Source organism: Cetorhinus maximus, chromosome 4 (genome assembly GCF_964194155.1).
Source record: "Cetorhinus maximus chromosome 4, sCetMax3.hap1.1, whole genome shotgun sequence".
Classification (NCBI taxonomy): Eukaryota; Metazoa; Chordata; class Chondrichthyes; order Lamniformes; family Cetorhinidae; genus Cetorhinus; species Cetorhinus maximus.
The window spans coordinates 179,046,476-179,067,326 of NC_135882.1; the positions used below are offsets into that span (position 1 = coordinate 179,046,476).

General features: G+C 45.3%; 1 protein-coding gene across 9 annotated transcripts in view; it reads left to right on the forward strand.

Annotated features, from left to right (window-relative positions):
• The window catches only part of LOC144680067 (arf-GAP with GTPase, ANK repeat and PH domain-containing protein 3-like), a 708,867-nt gene that overhangs the window by 376,681 nt on the left and 311,335 nt on the right, over positions 1-20,851 (forward strand). For all 9 annotated transcript variants that reach the window (XR_013576479.1, XM_078541211.1, XM_078541204.1 and 6 more), the window contains exons 3-4: positions 11,180-11,267; positions 19,701-19,786. Coding sequence is in view for 7 of the 9 variants with exons in the window: in XM_078541211.1 (XP_078397337.1) it covers positions 11,180-11,267; positions 19,701-19,786 (174 nt within the window). In the remaining 2 variants the exon portion in view is untranslated. The remainder of the gene's footprint in view (positions 1-11,179; positions 11,268-19,700; positions 19,787-20,851) is intronic.

The following is a 20,851-nucleotide window of genomic DNA, read 5'->3' on the forward strand; positions in this document are numbered from 1 at the left end:
GTCATGCTGCAGCTGTATAGAACCTTGGTTAGGTCACACTTGGAATATTGCATTGCAGTTCTGGTCGCCACATTACCTGAAGGATATGGAGGCGTTGGAGAGGGTGCAGAGGAGATTTACCAGGATGCTGTCTGGTCTGGAGGTTATTAGCTATGAGGAGAAGTTGGAGAAACTCGGATTGTTCTCACTAGAGCGACGGAGATTGAGGGGCGACTTGATAGAAGTTTACAAAATTATGAGTGGCATGGACAGAGTAGATAGTCAGAAGCTTTATCCCAGGGTGGAAGAGTCAATTACTAGGGGACATAGATTTAAGGTGAGAGGACAAAACTTTAGAGGAGACGTGCAGGGCAAGTTTTTTACACAGAGGGTAGTGAGTGTCTGGAATTTGCTGCCAGAGGAGGTGGTGGAAGCAGGTACGATAGTGGTGTTTAAGAGGCAGCTTGACAAATACATGAATAGGATGGGAATAGAGGGATACAGACCCCGGATGTGCAAAATTTTTTAGTTTGACAGGCAATATGATCGGCGCAGGCTTGGAGGGCCGAAGGGCCTGTTCCTGTGCTGTACTTTTCTTTGTTCTTTGAACTTCCAGCTCTCTCCTCGCTGTTTTAAACTGAACTCCTGGCTCTCCTCCCTGTTTTAGACTGAACTCCCGGCTCTCTCTTCCCTGTTTTAAACTGATCTCCCAGCTCTCTGCGCTGTTTTAACCCGAGCTCCTGACTCTCTCCTCGCTGTTTTAAACTGAACTCCCACTCTCTCCTCGCTGTTTTAAACTGAACTCCCGGTTCTCTCCTTGCTGTTTTAAACTGAACTCCCGGCTCTCTCTTCCCTGTTTTAAACTGAACTCCCGGTTCTCCTCGTTGTTTTACACTGAACCCCCGGCTCTCTCTTCCCTGTTTTAAATTGAACTCCCGGCTCTCTCCTCGCTGTTTTTAACTGAACTCCCGGCTCTCTCTTGGCTGTTTTAAACTGATCACCTGGGTCTCTTCGCTGTTTTAAACATGGTGTTGAACATCGTGAAACCGTCAGTAAACATTCCCACTTCTTATTTCTCTAATCATAGCCAGAGAATAACTTGCAATGGCTTCACTTCCTGCTCCCGCACTGTTACCTTGGTCTCCCTCAAGGATCTGCCCTTGGCCCCTCCTATTTCTTACCTACTTGCTGTCCTGTGGCCATATCATCTGAAAGCACAGTGTTTGTTTTCACATTACCACTGATCTCTTTCTCAGCCTCTCCTCTCTTGCTCCTTCACTGTTGCTAAATTATCAAACTGCTTATTGGACATGTAGTACTGGATGAGCAGACATTTCCTCCAATTAAATATTGGCAAGTCTGAAACCATTGTCTCTGGTCCCAGCTACGAACAGTACAATCCCTGCTATGATCAAGGTTCCTTGGCTACTGACTTCATCCCTCTCTCTGGCAGCTGTTTGAATCTTAGCCAGACTGTTTGAAACCTTGGTGTCACATTTGGCTCCAAGATGGACTTTTGACCACACATTTGAGCCTATTTCCATCTCAGTTACATCACCTAACTTTGCCCCTGTCTCAGGTCATCTGCTGCTGAGACTCTCAGTGATACCTTGTTACCTGCAGACTTGACTGTTCCAATGCTTTCCTGGCTGACGTCCCTCATTCTACCCCCTGTACACTTGAGGTAATCCAACACTTTGCTGCCTTAACCCCATAATTTTAAGATTTTCATCCTTGTTTTCAAATCCCTTCATGGCCGCACCCCTCCCTTTCTCTGTAATCTCCTACAGTCCCACAGTGTGTAATAGGCCGTTTTTAGAATTACGAGAAGTTTTGGATACACCATGTGTCCCTGACACACACAGCTGTACGATGTGTCACCAGCTGCACAAGCTTGAGCTCCAGGTTTTGGAATTTGAGCAGTGGCTGAAGTCACAGTTGTGCATCCGCGAGGCAGAGGACTACGTGGATAGCACGTTTAGGGAGGTGGTCACATCCCAGTTCACAAACGTACAGCCAGAGAGGGAATGGGTGACCACCAGGCAATCTAAGAGAATCAGGCAGGTAGTGCATGAGTCCCCTGAGTCTATCCTGCTTGCTAATCAGTCTTCCATTTTGGATGCTGATGAGGGTGATGGTTCCTCAGGGGAGTGCTGCCAAAGCCAAGCCTGTGACATCATGGGCAGCTCAGCTGTACGGTGGGGGAGGAAGAAGAATAGAAGGACAATAGTGATAAGGGATTCCATAGTCAGGGGATCAGACAGGTGTTTCTGCAACAGTAAACGTGACTCCAGGATGCCTCCCTGTTGCCAAGGTCAAGGATGTCACGGAGCAGCTGCAGAGCATCCTTTGAGGGAAGGGGATCAGCCGGAAGTCATGGTCCACATTGGTACCAACGGCATAGGTAGGAAGAGGGATGAGGTCCTGAAAGCAGATTTCAGGGACTTTGGAAGGAAATAAATAAGCAGGACCTCAAGAGCAGCAATCTCACGATTACCCCCAGTGCCAAGTGCTAGTGAACATAGGAATAGGAGGACTGATTAATTAAATGCGTGGCTGGAGAACTGGTGTAGGAGGAAGGGCATCAGATTTCTGAGGCATTGGGACCGGTTCTGGGGCAGATGGGATCTGTACAAACTGGACGGGTTGCACCTGAACAGGATTGAGACTGATATACTCGCAGAGAGATTTGCTAGAGCTGTTGGGGTGCGTTTAAATTAGCTTGGCAGGGAGGTGGGAACCTGTGTGGCCAAAATTGGAAGAAAGTAAAGTTGGTAACAGGAAGTAGCAGTGAGACTAGAAGGCAGGAGAAACAAAGCAGAGAACTGAATATGCTTCGAATGCGGAATGACATCAAAATGATTGGGAACTGAATATTCAAGGATATTTGACATTTAGGATGGACAGATAAGAAGGGAAAGGAGGCAGAGTTACGCAGATAATAAGGGATGGGGTCGGTGCATTAGTAAGGGAGGATCTCAGATCGGAACAACAATGTGTGGAATCTGTTTGGGTGGAGCTAAGAAACAGCAAAGGACAGCAGAGATTGGTTGGAGTTGTTTATAGGCAACCGAACAGTAGTGGTAATGTGGGGCATGGTGTTAATCAGTAGATGAAAGAAGCATGTAGCATGGGCAATACAGTAATCTTGAGTGACTTCAATCTGCATATAGACTGGGTAAATCGATTGAGCACTAATGTTGTGGAAGACGAGTTTCTGGGCTGTGTGAGGGATGGTTTTCTGGAGCAGTATGTTGAGGAGCTGACTAGAGGACAGGTTACTTTAGATCTAGTATTGTGTAATGAAAAAGGCTAATTAATAATCTTGTCGTAAAAGAGCGTTTAGGGATGAGTGACCACAATATGATAAAATTTTACTTCATGTTTGAAAGTGAGGTAGTTCACTCTGAAGCAAGGGTGTTAAAGTTGAATAAAGGAAATTATGAAGGCATGAGGGACAAATTGGCTGAGGTGGATTGGGAAAATACATTAAAAGGTACGACTGTACATAGGCAATGGATAGTCTTCAAAGAACTATTATATTAGCTTACAGCACCTATACATTCCTTCAAAGTGCAAAAACCCAGAAAAAGTCAGTCAACTGTGGCTGACAAAGGATGTTGAGGATTGTATAAGATTAAAAGAAAAAGCTTATAAAGTTTCCAGAAGTAGTAGTAGTAAACCTGAGGATTGGGAGATTTTTAGAATACAGCAAATGGAAGACCAAGAAACTGATAAAGAAAAGGAGAATAGAATATGAATGCAATCTAGCAAAAAAAAAACATAAAAACGGACTGTAAAAGCTTCTATAGGTATGTAAAAAGGAAGCATTTGGCTAAGACAAATGTGGGTCCATTACAGGCAGTCAGGAGAATTTACAATGGGGAATAGAGAAATGGCAGAGAAGCTAAATAATTACATTATGTCTGTCTTCACTGAGGAAGATACAGGAAATCTCCCATATTTAGAGACCCAAGGGACATGGGAGAATGAGGAATTGAAGGAAATTAGTATAAGTCAGAAGGTTGTATTGGAGAAATTAATGGGACTGAAAGTTGATAAGTACCCAAGACCTGATATTCAGCATCCCAGAGTGTTGAAAAAAGTTGCTATAGAGATAGTGGATACATTGGTGATCATTTTCCAAAATTCTATAGATTCTGGAATGGTTCCTGAAGATTGGGAGGTGTTATGGCACAGCCGATGGTAAATGCTGAGTTGTTCAAATCCCAGAGGGAAACTTCAAACAACTGCCACAACTTGTTTTGTAATTTGTGTAAATTTTGAGATGCATGCCTTGAATTCAGTGGTAATAAGACCACAAAGTTTTATAGGTTTTTACAAAACTAGATTAAACATTTATTAATAAGAGAAATGATTTTAAATACATACATAGATCTACAAATTGCTACTATGATGACTTCTAAATCCCCTACTTAATCTGACTCCCAGTTACACGTTTGTTAAGGCAACAGTAAAACACACAGATTTTAAAAGACCCAGGCAGGGTGACACACAATACCCGAACCAGTCGAATTCACAGTGAGTTTTCTTAACTTCAGCTCTTTGAAAACAGAAGCTTGAGGCATAGATGCTGAAGGCTTTTCACACTTGTGATCCTAAAAATGCCTACCCTTACACACAGCCTTCGCTCCTTTATACATACTTTCCCCTTTGAATGCAAATTCCCATTGTTTCACTATGTCTTTGGACTTTATCTTTCTGATAATAAAAATTTTATAGCACTAAGTTTTACCAGTAATCTTTGGGAAAAATAAATATACTGCTTCTAAACTTCACCTGGCTAGGTGACACATTTCACACCTCCTTTGAAAACAATCTAGGCTGGTTTATTTAAAAATGCAAATTCCCTTTTACATCTTACATTCTAAGCTTCCCCCATGCTTACCATGTTTATATCAAAGCCTTCGGATGAGCTGCCTTTAATCCATTTAAGTCTCACCCACACAGACACCACTATTTTACAATAAATTCCAGTAACATTATGAGAATTATATCTTCCTGACAATGGCAGCAAATATCACCCCATTGTTTAAGAAGGGAGGGAGAGAGAAAATAGGGAACTTCAGACCTGTTAGCCTTACATCAGTAGTAGGGAAAATGCTAGAATCTATTATAAAGGATGTGATAAATGGACACTTGGATAATCATGATCTGATTGGGCATAGTCAGCATGGATTTGCAAATGGGAAATCATGTTTGACGACCTTGTTGGAGTTTTTTGAGGATGTTACTAACAAAATTGAAAAGGAGAATTGATGGATGTAATATACTTGGATTTTCAGAAGATTTTTGATAAAGTCCCCCACAGGAGGTTGATTAGCAAAATAAAAGCACATTGGATAGGAGGCAATATACTGACATTGATTAAGGATTGGCTAACAGGCAGAAAACAGAAAGTAGGAATAAACGGGTCACTCTTGTGTTGACAGGCTGTGACTAGTGGGGTACCACAAGGATCAGTACTCGGGCTCCAGCTGTACACAACATATATCGACGATTTGGTCGATGGATGCCCTTGCGAATGGAAAGTTGTCTCAAGTGGTGTTTTACAGGGCTTGGTGTCGGGACCCTTGCTGTTTGTGTTATATATTAACGATTTGAGCGTGAATGTGGGGGCACGATTGGGAAATTTGCAGATGACACAAAGATTAGCTGAGTAGTGGATAGTGTAGAGGATAGCCATAATCTCCAAAATGATATAGATGGGTTGGTGGAGTGGGCGGTAAAGTGGCAGATGGATTTTAACATAGAGAAGTGTGAGGTCATACATTTAGGGAGGTCAAACAGTTACAGGGATTACACAATAAATGGGAATAAGACCATAAGACCATAAGACATAGGAGCAGAACTTAGGCCATTCGGCCCATCGAGTCTGCTCCGCCATTCAATCATGGCTAATAAGTTTCTCATATATACTAAGAGGGGTAGATGAAGTGAGAGATCTTGGCGTACAAGTACACAGGTCCCTGAAGGCAGCAGTTCAAGTAGACAAGGTTGTAAAGAAGGCATATGGAATGCTCTCCTTCATTGGCAGAGGTATAGAATATAAAAGTAAGGATATAATGTTGGAATTATATAAAACACTGGTGAGGCCACAACTGGAGTATTGTGTGCAGTTCTGGTCACCACATTACAGGAAGGATGTAATAGCTCTGGAGAGAGTGCAGAGGAGGTTTACAAGAATGTTGCCAGGGTTAGAAAAGTGTAGCTACGAGGAGAGATTGGATAGGTTGGGGTTATTTTCCTTCGAACAAAGAAGGCTGAGAGGTGACTTGGTTGAGGTGTACAAAATTATGAGGGGAATAGATAGAGTGGACAGAATAAAATTGTTTCCTTTGGTGGAGAATTCTAGAACCAGGGGACATAGATTCAAGATAAGTGGCAGAAGGTATAGGGGGGACATGAGGAAGAACTTTTTTACGCAGAGGGTAGTGGGTGTCTGGAATTCGCTGCCCAAGTTGGTGGTAGAGGCAGAAACTCTAAACTCTTTTAAAAAGTACCTGGATCTGCACCTTAAGTGCTGTAAGCTGCAGGGCTATGGGCCGGGTGCAGGAAGGTGGGATTAGAAAGGGCACCTGGATGTCCTCGGGCTGTCATAGGCCGAATGGCCTCCGTCTGTGTTGTAACTTTTCTATGGTTCTATGGTTCTATGGATGTGGGGACCAAATGTAATATTTCCAAATTCACAGATGATACAAAGCTAGGCAGGGTTGTGTGTTGTGAGGAAGATGTAAAGCGACTATAGGAGGATTTGGACAGACTTAGTGAGTGGGCAAGAACATTGCAGATGGAATATAATGTGGAAAAATGTGAGGCTATTCACTTTGGAAGAAGGAACAGATGTGCAGAGTATTTCCTAAATGGTAAGAGTTTGGAAAGTGTCGATGTACAAAGGGACCTGGGTGTCCTTGTCCATAAGTCACTGAAAGCTAACATGCCGGTGCAGCAGGCAATTAGGAAGCTAATGGAATGTTAGCCTTTATCACAAGAGGATTTGAGTACAGGAGTAGTGAAGTCTTGCTTCAATTGTATAGAAGATTGGTTAGACTGCACCTGGAATACTGTGCGCAGTTTTGGTCCCCTTACCTCAGAAAGGACATTATTGTCATAGAGCGAGTGCAATGAAGGTTCACCAGACTTGTTTCAGGGATGGTGGGACTGTCTTATGAAGAGAGATTGGGGAAACTGGGTCTGTATTCTCTAGAGTTTTGAAGAATGAGAGGTGATCTCATTGAAACCTACAAAATGCTTAAAGGGATAGACAGGGTAGATGCAGGTAAGATGTTTCCCCTGGTTGGGGAGTCCAGAACCAGGGGACACAATTTCAAAATAAGGGGGAAGCCACTTAGGACCAAGATGAGGAGAAATTTCTTTACTCAGAGGGCTGTGAATCTTTGGAATTCTCTACTCCAGAGGGTTGTGGAAGCTCAATCATTGGGTATGTTTAAGGTAGAGATTGATAGATTTCTGATTAGCAATAACATAAATGATTATGGGGATAGTGTGGGTAAAAGGCATTGATCAGACATGAGCAGGTTCAATGGCCTGAATACTTTCTCCTGTTCCTATGTTCCTAATCCTTCGCGGTGTCTGCGCTCCTTGATTCTGACCTGTGGAGCTTCCTCAGTTTCCATTACTCCACCATTGGTGTCCAAGATTCAGCTGCCTGGGCTCTAAGCTACGGAATTCCCTCCCTAGACCTCTCCACCTCTCTTTTGCCTTTAAAATATTCTTGAAAAACTACCTTTTTATATCTCCTTATGTGGCTCAGTGTTATATTTTGTTTGATAACGATCCTGTGAAGCACTTTGGGGCTTTTTACTGTGTTACGAGTGCTGTATAAACACAAATTTTTGTTGTCCTCCTCCTGATGGCCTCTCCCTTCCATAGTGACTGTGGTAAATTGCAAGGTTATCAACTCTGAAATTGAGCCCAGTTTACCCTCCTATTGCTCTGTGGAGAGTGAAGAGGACACCATGAAACTGGTGTGAACTTTCCAGGGTTTGGCAGGGTGACAGAGGCCCAGGTATCCATTACTTTATTCCTCGTGACTAGGAGCCAAAGGATTGTGTGCCCTCCTACCAATCCTCACTGTTGGTTGTCAGGTACCATCAAGGGCCGTTTGTTCACTTAATGAAGGGGTGGATCCTCACTGAAGACTCTTTGTCTTGTTTGTGTTGATTTTGGGCTGTACTATGTAATTATCAGTCTGTGCTGACACAGAACAAAGTGCACAACCCAAAAAACAAGCTTGATCAGCCCAAGTGCCCAGAATGGCAGTGTCAGCTTGTTTAAAAAAACACACAAGAAAGTCTCCAATTGCATAATGCTCAGGCATGACTTAAAGCGTATCACACACAATACATTAGTATGATTTTGTTAAATACGATCATTGCTGCTTTGTAGAATGAAGCGTCACACCTTGGGGCACTGTATCCGAGAGAGACACTTAGGTATTGTACTCCGAAGAGCATGTGTGTGTAAATGAGAGAGAGAGAGAGAGAGAGCCTTTGGGTATTGTATGCCAGAGAGGGACATTGTACCTTGACTTCAGAATCCTCTGTTAGCGTGCAGTGGAAGGAGGGGCTGGTAGTTTGAACCGGTGTGTGTTTCTTTTCCCAGTCATCCTCTGCATTGCTCAGAATGCTGAGGTCATTGTCCACATCTGACTGTCATTTGAACTCACTGAGTGCAGGCTGGGTGGACTTGGGGCTTTTTAAAACCTGCAGAGTTTACCTGGATGGTGCAGTTACCAGCTGAGGAGGTGTGTAGACCCTGGACACTTGTTCATGTGAAAGTACAGTGTGGACTGACCTGGGGGTCTGCAGTGTGCCAGGTGTTTGTGCAGAGTGTATGAGGTGCTCTGATATCAATCCACAGACTCATTCTTCTGTGAAGCAAGACATATTCCATAAAAAGAGCAGTTAGAGATTGATATCAGTTCTTACTCGAGAAATACTTTCATAAATTCAATATTTTCCTGTCCCCGTGTGAGCTGAAAGTTTACAGGTATAAGTACAGTGTGAGCTGACAATCTCTGCTTTCCCCAGGGCAGCACTTCCTTGGAAAACATAGTTACCTCACTCCCCCTGATGGCTTAGTGGAAAATGGCACTATTCGACAACATTGAGCCAGACACAAAGATGCACAAAATCACGATGGCTAATGTATTATTTTTGAAGTTTAGACACCATTGTTAATTAGGCAAACATGGCAGTCAATTCGTGCACAGCAAATTGAAGCAAAAGAACCATTTGGTAAATGACCACATGGGGGAGGCGGTGGCATAGTGGTATTGTCACTGGACTAGTAATCCAGAGACCCAGGGTAATTCTCTGGGGACTGGGTTCAAATCCTGCCATGGCAGATGGTGAAATGTGAATTCAATAAAAAAAACCTGTAATTAAAAGTCTTATGATGACCACAAAACCATTGTCATAAAAACCCACCTGATTCACTAATGCCCTATAGAGAAGGAGGAGATCTGCTGCCCTTACCTTATCTTATCTGGTCTGGCCTACATGTGACTCCAGACCCACAGCAATGTGGTTGACTCTTAAATGCCCTCTGAACAGGGCAATTAGGGTTGGGCAATAAATGCTGGCTAGCGACACCCACGTCCCATAAACAAATAAAAAAAATCTGTTTGTGATGGTTGAGGATCAAATTGACCAGACCTAGGCACCATTGACCAGAAACTGAAGTTAATTGAACTGGACCAGCCATATAAATACTATAGCTACAAGATCAGGTCAGAGGCTGGAAATCCTGCAGCGAGTAACTCACCTCCTAACTCCCCAAAGTCTGTCCACTATCTACAAAGTACAAATCAGGAGTGTGATGGAATACTCTCCACTTGCCTGGATGAGTGCAGCTCCCATAACACTTGAAGCTGGACACCATCCAGGACAAAGCAGCCCACTTGATTGGCACCCCATGATGCACAGTAGCAGCAGTGTGTACCATCTACAAGATGCACTGCAGGAATTCACCAAGGTCCCTTCAACAACACCTTCTAATCCCATGATCTCTCCCAGCTAGAAGGACAAGGGCAACAGACACATGGGAACAACACCACCTGGAAGTTCCCCTCCAAGTCACTCACCACCCTGACTTGGAAATATATCACCGTTCCTTCACTGTCGCTGGGTCAAAATCCTGGAACCCGCTCCCTAACAGCACTGTGGATGTACATACACCACATGGACTGCAGCGGTTCAAGAAGGCAGCTCACCCCCCCCTTCTCAAGGGCAATTAGGGATGGGCAATAACTGTTGGCCCTGCCAGCGAAGCCCAAATGCCGTGAATGAATAAAAAAAATACGCCCTGCTTCATCGTCGAAGGGATTTTTATTATGATTGGACAGTTTAATATCTGATCCAAAAGACTTCAACTCCAGCAGTGCCCTCATTACTGACCGTCCAACAGTGCAGCGCTCCCTCAGTACTGACCCTCCAACAGCGCAGTACTCCCTCAGTACTGACCCTCCAACAGCGCAGTACTCCCTCAGTACTGACCCTCCAACAGCGCAGTACTCATTCAGTACCGACCCTCCGACGGTGCAGCACTCCCTCACTACTGATCATCCAACAGTGCAGCACTCCATCATTACTGACTCTCTGATGGTGCAGGCCTCCCTCACTACTGATCCTCCAATGCTGCAGCACTCCCTCAGTATTGAACCTCCAACAGTGCAGCACTCCCTCAGTATTGAACCTCCAACAGTGCAGCACTCCTTCAGTACTGACTGACAGTGCAGCGCTCCCTCGGTACTGTCCTTCCGACGGTGCAGTGCTCCCTTAATACTGACCCTCCGACAGTGTAGCTCTCCCTCAGCCCTGACCCTCTGACAGTGCAGAGCTCCATCAGTATTGCCCATCTGACAGTGCGCCATTTCTTCAGTACTGCACTGGAGTGTCCTTCTGGATCCTGTGCACAAGTTTCTGAAGTGACACTGAAACACATAAACCTCTGAGTCAGAGACCAGACTGTCTGTCAACCCATTGTTCAATAGCCATATTTTCAACAGCAACAACTTGCATTAGCTTCCATTTCCCACAGCCAAGGAAATTGAAGTGAATCGCAGTGCTGAGTGACCTTTTCTCATCATCGCTGAACCCAGCTGGTAGTCACTGAGATTATATCATGACTGAGCTCACTATGTTCTCTTTTCCAGGGAATCGTGGGGAATCTGTCGAGTGGGAAGTCTGCTCTTGTTCACCGGTATTTAACTGGCACCTACGTGCAGGAGGAGTCCCCAGAAGGTAAGATGTGTGTTGCCTGTATGTTGATCGACCTGATGAAACTACTGTTGGACGCAATGTGATGGGGCTGCATCCATGATTTTCTTCCCATTCTCCTTGCAATGTGATAAGGCATTGATTGATCACAGTGATTGATACCCAGGAGCTCATTGTTAAAGGTAGATTCGATGCTATATCCTCACCCAAAAACTGAAATGGATCAGCACAGATAGTGAGAGGATGTCTGCTTGTAATATGGTTGGTCTGTGGATAAAAAATTAAAGAGTGCGGGAGATAGACAGGAGTCCATTAAAGAGCATGGAGAGAGAGGCGACAGTCCAGTGAAGAACGGAGAGAGAGGCGAGAGTCCACTAAAGAGTGCGAAGAGGCGAGATTCTATTAAAGAGTGTGGAGAGAAAGACAAGAGTCCACTAAACAATGCAGAGATAGGGGCGGGAGTTTATTAAAGAGTGCGGAGATAGAGGCAAGAGTCCATTAAAGAGTGCAGAGCGAGAGGTGAGAGTCCATTAAAGAGTGAGGAGAGAGAGCTGAGAGTCCATTAAAGAGTGCAGAGAGATAGGCAATAATCCATAGAAGAATGCGGAGAGAGAGGCGAGAGTCTATTAAAGAATATGGAGAGAAGGCTTGAGTCCACTAAGCAGTGTGGATAAAGAGGCGAAAGCCCACTAAAGGGTGTGGAGAGAGAGCTGATAGTCCACTAAAGAGTGCTGCGAGAGAGTTAAGAGTTCTTTAAAGAACGTGGAGAGAGAAGCGAGAGTCTATTAAAGAGCTTGGAGAGAGAGGAAAGAGCCCATTAAATAGTGCATTAAGAGAGGCGAGAGTCCATTAAAAAACGCAGCGAGATAGGCAAGAGCCCATTGAAGAATGCGGCGAAAGAGAGGTGAGAGTCTATTACAAAGTGCGGTGAGAGCTCATTAAAGAGCGTTAAAGAGAGGCAAGACTCTATTAAAGAGTGTGGAGAGGAGGGCGAGAGTTGACTAAGCAGTGTGAAGAGGCAGGCGAAAGCCCACTAAAGAGTGCGGAGAGAGAGGCAAGAGTCAATTGAAGAATGTGGAGATAGAGGTGAGAACCCACTAAAGAGTGTGGAGAGAAAGGCGAAAGTTCTTTAAAGACTGCGGACAGAGAGAAGAGAGTCTATTAAAGAGTGCACAGAGAGAGAGGTGAGAGTCTATTAAGGAGTGTGGAAAAAGAGACGAGAGTCTATTAAGGAGTGTGGCGCGAGTCCATTAAAGAGTGCAGAGAGAAAGGTGAGAGTTCGTTAAAGAATGCAGAGGGATGGACAAGAGTCCATAGAAGAATGCGGAGAGAGAGAGGTGAGAGTCTATTAAGGAGTGCGGAAAGAAGGCGAGAGTCCACTAAGCAGTGTGGAGAGAGAGCCAAATGTCCACTAAAGAGTGTGGAAAGAGAGCTGATGGTCCACTGAAGAGTGCTGTGAGAGAGGTGAGAGTCCGTTAAAGAGCGTGGAGAGAGAGGCGAGAGTCCATTAAAGAGCGCAGAGTGATAGGCAAGAGTCCATTGAAGAATGCGGAGAGAGAGAGAGGTGAGAGTCTATTAAAGGGTGTGGTGAGAGAGGTGAGAGTTCATTAAAGAGCATGTTAAGAGAGGCGAGAGTTCATTAAAGAGTGAGGTGAGAGTCCATTGAAGAATGCGGAGAGAGAGGCAAGAGTCTATTAAAGAGTGACATGAGAGAGGCAAAGTCCATTAAGGAGCATGGAGAGAGAGGAGAGAGTCCATTAATGAGTGCGGAGAGAGAGGTGAGAGTCCACTAAAGAGTGCTGAGAGAGAGGCAAGAGTCCATTAAAGAGCCTTGGAGGGAGAGGTGAGAACCCATTAAAGAGCTCATTGAGAGAGGAAAGAGTTAATTAAAGAGTGCAGAGAGAGGTGAGAGTCCATTAAAGAGCACGGAGAAGAGGTGAGAGTCCATTAAAGGGTGCGGAAGGAGAGAGGTGAGAGTCCATTAAAGAGAATGGAGAAAGAGGTGAGAGTCCATTAAGAAGCTTGGAGAGAATGTTGAGAGTTCATTAAAGAGCACGGAGGAAGAGATAGTTCATTAAAGAGTGCGGTGAGAGAGATGAGATTCCATTGAAGAGAGAGGAGAGAGTCCATTAAAGAGAGTGGAGAGAGGGACAAGAGTTCATTAAAGAGCATGGAGAGAGAGGTGAGACTCCATTAAAGAGAGCGGGATGAGAGTTCATTAAAGAGTGTGGTGAGAGAAACGAGAGTCCATTAAAGATCATGGTGAGAGAGGCGAGAGACCAAAGAGCTTGGAGAGAGAGGTAAGAGACCGTTAAAGAGTGCGGAGAGAGAGGTGAGAGTCCACTAAAGAACTTGAAAAGAGAGGTGAAACTCCGTTAAAGAGAGTGGCGGGAGGTTACAGATTGTGTTTGAGTACAGTTCTACTGCTGCTGGTGGCCCACAGCGTCTCACAGGTGCCCAGTCTTGAGTTGCTAGACCCGTTCTAAATCTATCCCATTCAGCACGGTGGTAGTGCCACGCAATACAATGGAGGGTATCCTCAATGTGAAGACGAGAACTCGTCTCCACAAGGACTGTGCAGTGGTCACTCCTACCGATACTGTCATGGACAGATGCATCTGGGACAGGCAGGTTGGTGAGGATGAGGTCAAGTCTGTTTTTCCCTCTTGTTTATTCCCTCACCACCTGCTGCAGACCCAGTCTAGCAGCTATGTCATTTAGGACTTGGCCAGCTTGGTCAGTAGTGGTGCTACCGAGCCACTCTTGGTGATGGACATTGAAGTCCCCCATTCAGAATACATTCTGCGCCCTTGCCACCCTCAGTGCTTCCTCCAAGTGGTGTTCAACATGGAGGAGCACTGATTCATCAGCTGAGGGAGGGTGGTTGGTGGTATTTCAGAGTCAACCAGATTGCTGTGGGCCTGGAGTCACATTAAGGATGACAGATTCTGAACCAGATGGGTTTTTACAACAATCAACAATGGTCTTATGGTCATCATTAGACTTTTAATTCCAGATTTTTATTGAATTTAAAATCCACCATCTGCCGTGGTGGGATTCGAACCCAGGTCCCCAGAGCATTACCCTGGGTCTCTGGATCACTAGTCCAGTGACAATACCACAACGCCATCACCGAGAGATGCGAGAGCCCATTAAGGAGCGCAGTAAGAAAGGCAAGGATCCTTTAAAGACTAGGGAGAGAGAGAGAGGCAAGGGTCCATTAAATAGCTTGGAGAGCAAGGCAAGAGTCCTTGAGTGCAGAGAGAGAGGTGAGAGTTCATTAAAGAGCCTTGGAGAGAGAGGTGAGAGTCTATTAAAGAGCCTTGGAGAGAGAGGTGAGAGTCCATTAAAGAGCCTTGGAGAGAGAGAGGTGAGAGTCCATTAAAGAGCCTTGGAGAGGTGAGAGTTCATTAAAGAGCCTTGGAGAGAGAGGTCAGAGTCCATTAAAGAGCCTTGGAGAGAGAGGTGAGAGTCCATTAAAGAGCCTTGGAGAGGGAGGTCAGAGTCCATTAAAGAGCCTTGGAGAGAGAGGTGAGAGTCCATTAAAGAGCCTTGGAGAGAGAGGTGAGAGTTCATTAAAGCGCATGAAGGGGGAGAGGCGATAGTTCAAGATGTTGGTGTTTATTGCAAGGGTTACGGAATATAAAGTAGGGATGTTTTGCTACATTTGTACAGGGCGTTGATAAGACTACACCTGGAGCACTGTGTACAGTTTTGGTCACCTTATTTAAGAATGAATATAAATGAGTTAGAAGCAGTTCAGAGAAGGTGCACTGGACTGATAGCTGAGATGGCAGGGCGGAGTTATCTAACGAGGGAGGGTTGGACAGGCTAAGGAAAGGCTGGGCTTGTATCCATTGGAGTTTAGAAGAATGAGAGGTGATCTTATTGAAACATATAAGATCTTGAGGGGACTTCACAGGATGGATGCTGAAAGGATGTTTCCCTTGTAGGAGAGACTAGAACTGGAAGACACAGTTTAAAAATAAGGGGTCTCTCATTTAAGATGGAGATGGGAAGAACTTTTTTTCTCAGAGGGTTGTGAATTTTTGGAACCCCCTTCCCTGGAGAGTGGTGGAGGCAGGGTGAATGATTATTTTTTAGGCAGAGGTAGGTAGATTATTGATTAACAAGGGAGTCAAAGGATATCAGGGCTAGGGGCGATTGTGGAGTTGAGGCCATAATCAGATCAGCCATGATCGTATTGAATGGCGGAGAAGCCTCGAGGGGCTGAATGGCCTACTCCTGCTCCTGATTTGTATATTTGTATGTTCATAGGCTTCAAGAGGATTTAGACAGGCTAAGTGAGTGGGCAGGAATATGGCAGATGAAATATAATGTGGAAAAATGTGAAGTTATCCACTCTTGTAAGAGAAATGTTGGTATCCAAAGTGACCAGGGTGCCATTGTTCATGAGTCACTGAAAGCTAGCATGCAGGTATAGCAAGCAAGTAGGAAGGCGAATGGTATGTTGGCCTTTATCACGAGGGGATTTGAGTACAGGAGTAAAGATGTTTTGTTGCAATTGTACAGAGCCTTGGTGACACCACACCTGGAGTATTGTGTACAGTTTTGGTCTCCTTACTTAAGGAAGGATATACTCGCCATAGAGGGAGTGCAATGAAGGTTCACCAGACTGATCCCTGGGATGGTGGGATTGTCCTGAGGAGAGATTGAGGAGACTGGGTCTGTATTCTCTCGAGTTTAGGAGAATGAGAGGTGACCTCATTGAAACATACAAAATTCTTAGAGCATTCAACAAGGTAGATGCAGGAAGAATGTTTCCCCTGGCTGGAGTCTCTAGAACCAGGGGACACAATCTCAGAATAAGGGATAGGCCATTTAGGATTGAGATGAGGAGGAATTTCTTCACTCAGAGGGTGGTGAATCTTTGGAATTCTCTACCCCAGAGGCCTGTGGAAGCTCAGTCATTGAGTATGTTCAAAACAGAGATCAACAGACATCTAGGTATTAAAGGCATCAAGGGATACGGGTATAGTGTAGGAAAATGATGCTGAGGTGAAAACTCAGCCATGATCTAATAGACTAGAGGAATAGGCTCAAGGGGCTGAATGGCCCACTGCTGCTCCTATTTCCTATGTTTGTATATGACTGTGACAAAGGTAAACTTTCCCATCTAATCCTTCTAAACCTGTCTGCAGCCACCTGTCTGCAGCCTTTGACACAGTTGACCACATCATCCTCCTCTAACTCTCTCCACTGTTGTCCAGCTGGGTGGGACTGCTCTTACCTGCTTCCACTCTTATCTACCCAAATCATGGCCAGAGGATCACTTGAAATGGTTTCTTTCCTGATCTGTGTCCTCCAAAGATCTATCCTTGCCCCCCTTCTATTTCTTATCTACATGCTGCCCCTTGGGGACATCATCCCAAAGCACAGGGTTAGTTTTCACATGTTCGCTGACGACACCCAGCTCTACCTCAGCACCGCTTCTCTCGACGACTCCACTATAGCTAAATTATCCGACTCCCATACTGGAGGAGCGGAAATTTCCTCCCGTTAAACATTGGGAAAACTGAAGCCATTGTTTTCAGCCCTCCTCCAAATTCTGTTCGCTAGCTACCGACTCCATCCTTCTCCCTGGCAACAGTCTGTGATTAAAATGCACTGTTTGCCAACACACTTGACCCCGAGATGAGCTTCTGACCTCATATTCATGCCACCAGTAAGATTGCTTATTTTCACCTCTGTAACATTGCCTGATGTCGCCTCTGTCTCTGCTCAAAATATGATTATTAGCTGAAGAACAAAAGATTTGCAGAGCTACAGGGAAAAAGTGTGGAATTGGGACTTGCTGAGTTGCTCTTGCAGAGAGCCAGCACAGATACAGCAGGCCGAATGGCTCCCATCTGTGCTCTAAGTCTTTCACGATTCCATGATCGGCTGCTGAAACCCTCAGCCATGCTTTTTTGATTTCCAGACTTGACTCTTCCACTGCTTTCTTGGCCCACCTCCCACATTTAATCTCTGCAAACTTGGAAGTCATCCAAACCTCTACTGCTTATGCCCTTACATGCACCAATCATCCATTTCCCCATCACCTCTGTACTTGCTGACCGACATTGGCTCCCAGTCAAGCTCCTGGTCAAGTAATACCTTGATTTTAAAATTCTCATCCTTGTTTTCAAATCTCTCCATGGCCTCACTCCTCCCTATCTCTGTAACCTCCTCCAGCCCCACAATCCCCTGAGATCTCTGCACTCCTCTATCATAGAATCACAGAATCACAGTGCAGAAGAGGCCCTTCGGCCCATCGAGTCTGCACCGAAATGTGAGAAATACCTGACCTGCCTACCTAATCCCATTTATCAGCACTTGGCCCATAGCCTTGAATGTTATGACGTGCCAAGTGCTCATCCGGGTACTTTTTAAAGGATGTGAGGCAACCTGCCCCCACCACCCTCCCAGGCAGTGCATTCTAGACCGTCACCACCCTCTGGGTAAAAAAGTTTTTCCTCACATCCCCCCTAAACCTCCTGCCCCTCACCTTGAACCTATGCCCCCTTGTGACTGACCCTTCAACTAAGGGGAACAGCTGCTCCCTATCCACCTTGTCCATGCCCCTCATAATCTTGTACACCTCGATCAGGTCGCCCCTCAGTCTTCTCTGCTCCAACGAAAACATCCCAAGTCTATCCAACCTCTCTTCATAACTTAAATGTTTCATCCCAGGCAACATCCTGGTGAATCTCCTCTGCACCCCCTCCAGTGCAATCACATCTTTCCTATGATGTGGCGACCAGAACTGCACACAGTACTCCAGCTGTGGTCTCACCAGGTTCTGTACAACTCCAACATGACCTCCCTACTTTTGTAATCTATGTCTCGATTGATAAAGGCAAGTATCCCATATGCCTTTTTCACCACCCCACTAACGTGCCCCTCCGCCTTCAGAGATCTATGGACACACACGCCAAGATCCCTTTGTTCCTCAGAACTTCCTAGTGCCATGCCGTTCATTGAATACTTCCTTGTCAAATTACTCCTTTCAAAGTGTATCACCTCACACTTTTCAGGGTTAAATTCCATCTGCCACTTATCTGCCTATTTGACCATCCCGTCTATATCTTCCTATAGCCCAAGACACTCAACCTCACTGTTAACCACCCAGCCAATCTTTGTGTCATCCGCAAACTTACTAATCCTACCCCCCACATAGTCATCTATGTCGTTTATATAAATGACAAATAATAGGGGACCCAGCACAGATCCCTGTGGTACGCCACTGGACATTGGCTTCCAGTTACTAATTCTGGCCTCTTGACATTCCTGATTTCAATTGCTTCACCATTAGTGGCCGTGCATTCAGCTGCCTGGGCCCCAAGCTCTGGCATTCCCTTCCTAAACCTTTCTGCACTTTGACTTCTCTTTCTCCCTTTAAGGCATTCCCAGGAGCCTGTCAGTGTTTGTGGATGAATTCCTGGGAGACTGTCAGTATTTGCAGGGGATTCCTGGGAGTGAGCATGTGATTGTAGGGCATCCCTGGAGTATGTCGATATTTGCAGGGCATTCCCAGGACTTACAAGTATGTGCAGGGAAGTCCTGGGAGTGTACCGATTTGTACGGGGGATTCCAGGGAGTGTGCTTGTATGTGGAGGGGTATTCCCAGGAGTGTGCATGTGTGGAGGGATTCCCGGGAGTGTGCGCGTATGTATGGGGGGGATTGCCGGGAGTGTCCTGCATGTACAGGGGATCCCTGGGAGTGTGCCAGTGTGTACAGGGGATTCCTGGGAGTGTGTGTGTGTGGGGGGATTCCCGGGAGTGTGCCAGTATGTACGTGGGATTCCCGGGAGTGTTCCTGTATTTATAGGGGATTCCCAGGAGAGTTTTGGTGTTTGCAAGGGGTTGTTGTGAGTGTGTGGGAATCACCCAGTGTACCCTCCAAGGATGATGTGTCTTTTCTGTCTTGGACAGTTATAAGTGGCAGTGCAATGGGCTCTTTCTTCTTTTTGAAAGATAAATAAAGACTTGGATTTATATAGAGGTTTTCATGACTACCGGATGCCTCAAAGCGCTTTCCAGCCAAAAAAGTACTTTCTGAATTGTAGTCACTGTTGTAATGTAGGAAACCCGGTAGCCAATTTGTGCGCAGGAAGCTGCATTGTGATGATGAGCAGGTAATCCGTTTTTGCGATGTCGATTGAAGGATAAATATTAGCCAGGACACAGGAATAACACCCCTGCTCCTTTTCAAGATAGTGCCCTGAGATCTTTTACACCCATCTGAGAGAATAGACGCCATCTTGGTTCAATGTCTCATCTGAAAGACGCCACCTCTGATTGTGAAGCACTCCCTCAGTGCTGTGTTGGAGTGACAGCCCGGATTACATACTCAAGTCCTGGAGTGGAACTTGTACCCCCAACCTTCTGACGCAGAGGCAGGAGTTCTACCCACTGAGCCATAGCTGACAGCTTTTGTTTTTTTTTACCTTGAAGGTGGTCGCTTTAAGAAGGAGATTGTGGTTGATGGACAGAGCTACCTCCTGCTTATTCGGGATGAGGGGGGACCTCCTGAAGTGCAGGTAAGCAATGACACTCCAGCTGCTGAGCTGCATAACTTTACCCTGTGGGTTCTAGTCACAACCTGTTGCACACTCAGCAGTTTCTCCCAGATGGCAGCATTCCGATAGGTGGGCTGTTCGGCATTGGACCCCACTGGAAACCCTGCAATAACTTTATACCTGCGCCCTCGGTTTAACATCTCATTCAAAAGAGCATCTGATTTTGCTTGAGTAGAAAATGATTTCCTTTGGTGATTGGGTCAATAGATTATAAATCTATTTATTGATTTAAAATAAATGGAAAAGCATCTAGAGCGGTGCTGAGGAGAAACCTTTTCACTTGGAGAGTTGTTGGGACCTGGAAGCTGATTTCATCGATAATTTTAAATTTAAAAGGGAATTGGACAGGAATTTGAAGATGGGGTATTTACAGGGTTACGGATAAAAAGCAGGAACGTAGAATTAAGCATGATTGCGCTTTCAAATCGCAAGTACAGACACGACAGGCTGAATGGCCTCCTTCTGTGCTCTACCTTTCAATGTTCCCTGACAGTGCAGCACTCCCCCAGCACTGAACTGGAGCTCCAGCCTAGGTTCTGTGCTTAAGTGGATTGAGGTGAATTTGAAGCCATGTACTATTGACTCAGAGGTGTAAGCGTTGCCAATTGAATCACAGCTGACATCGCAGAGCTAAGATAGAGTGGATGGTGTGGAGGGCTGGTCCTGCAATTATCACTAGGCTTGTCAGTGATTTACCAAAGTTTAATAGCTCATGTTTGGCAATTGATGGTTAATGAGCTTTTTCAAAGTTACCGATCACACACTGGTGCTGTTACCAGGAGTGCCACTGGCAAAATGCTCAGTAAGGATATAATGACTGATAGCTCCCTCCATGGCAATACATAGCCCACTTTCAATGGACTCTGCCAAGAGCAAATCTGGATCAACACTCTTGATTCCTAAAGAATTTGAGGCAGAAGTCAGGATGATCCATTCTTGCACTCTTTGGTCCAGGGCCCCAGTAATACATTTTTCGCAGTGTTTACCTTAATTGTCTGCAATATTCAATCTTTTTAACCACCTGAT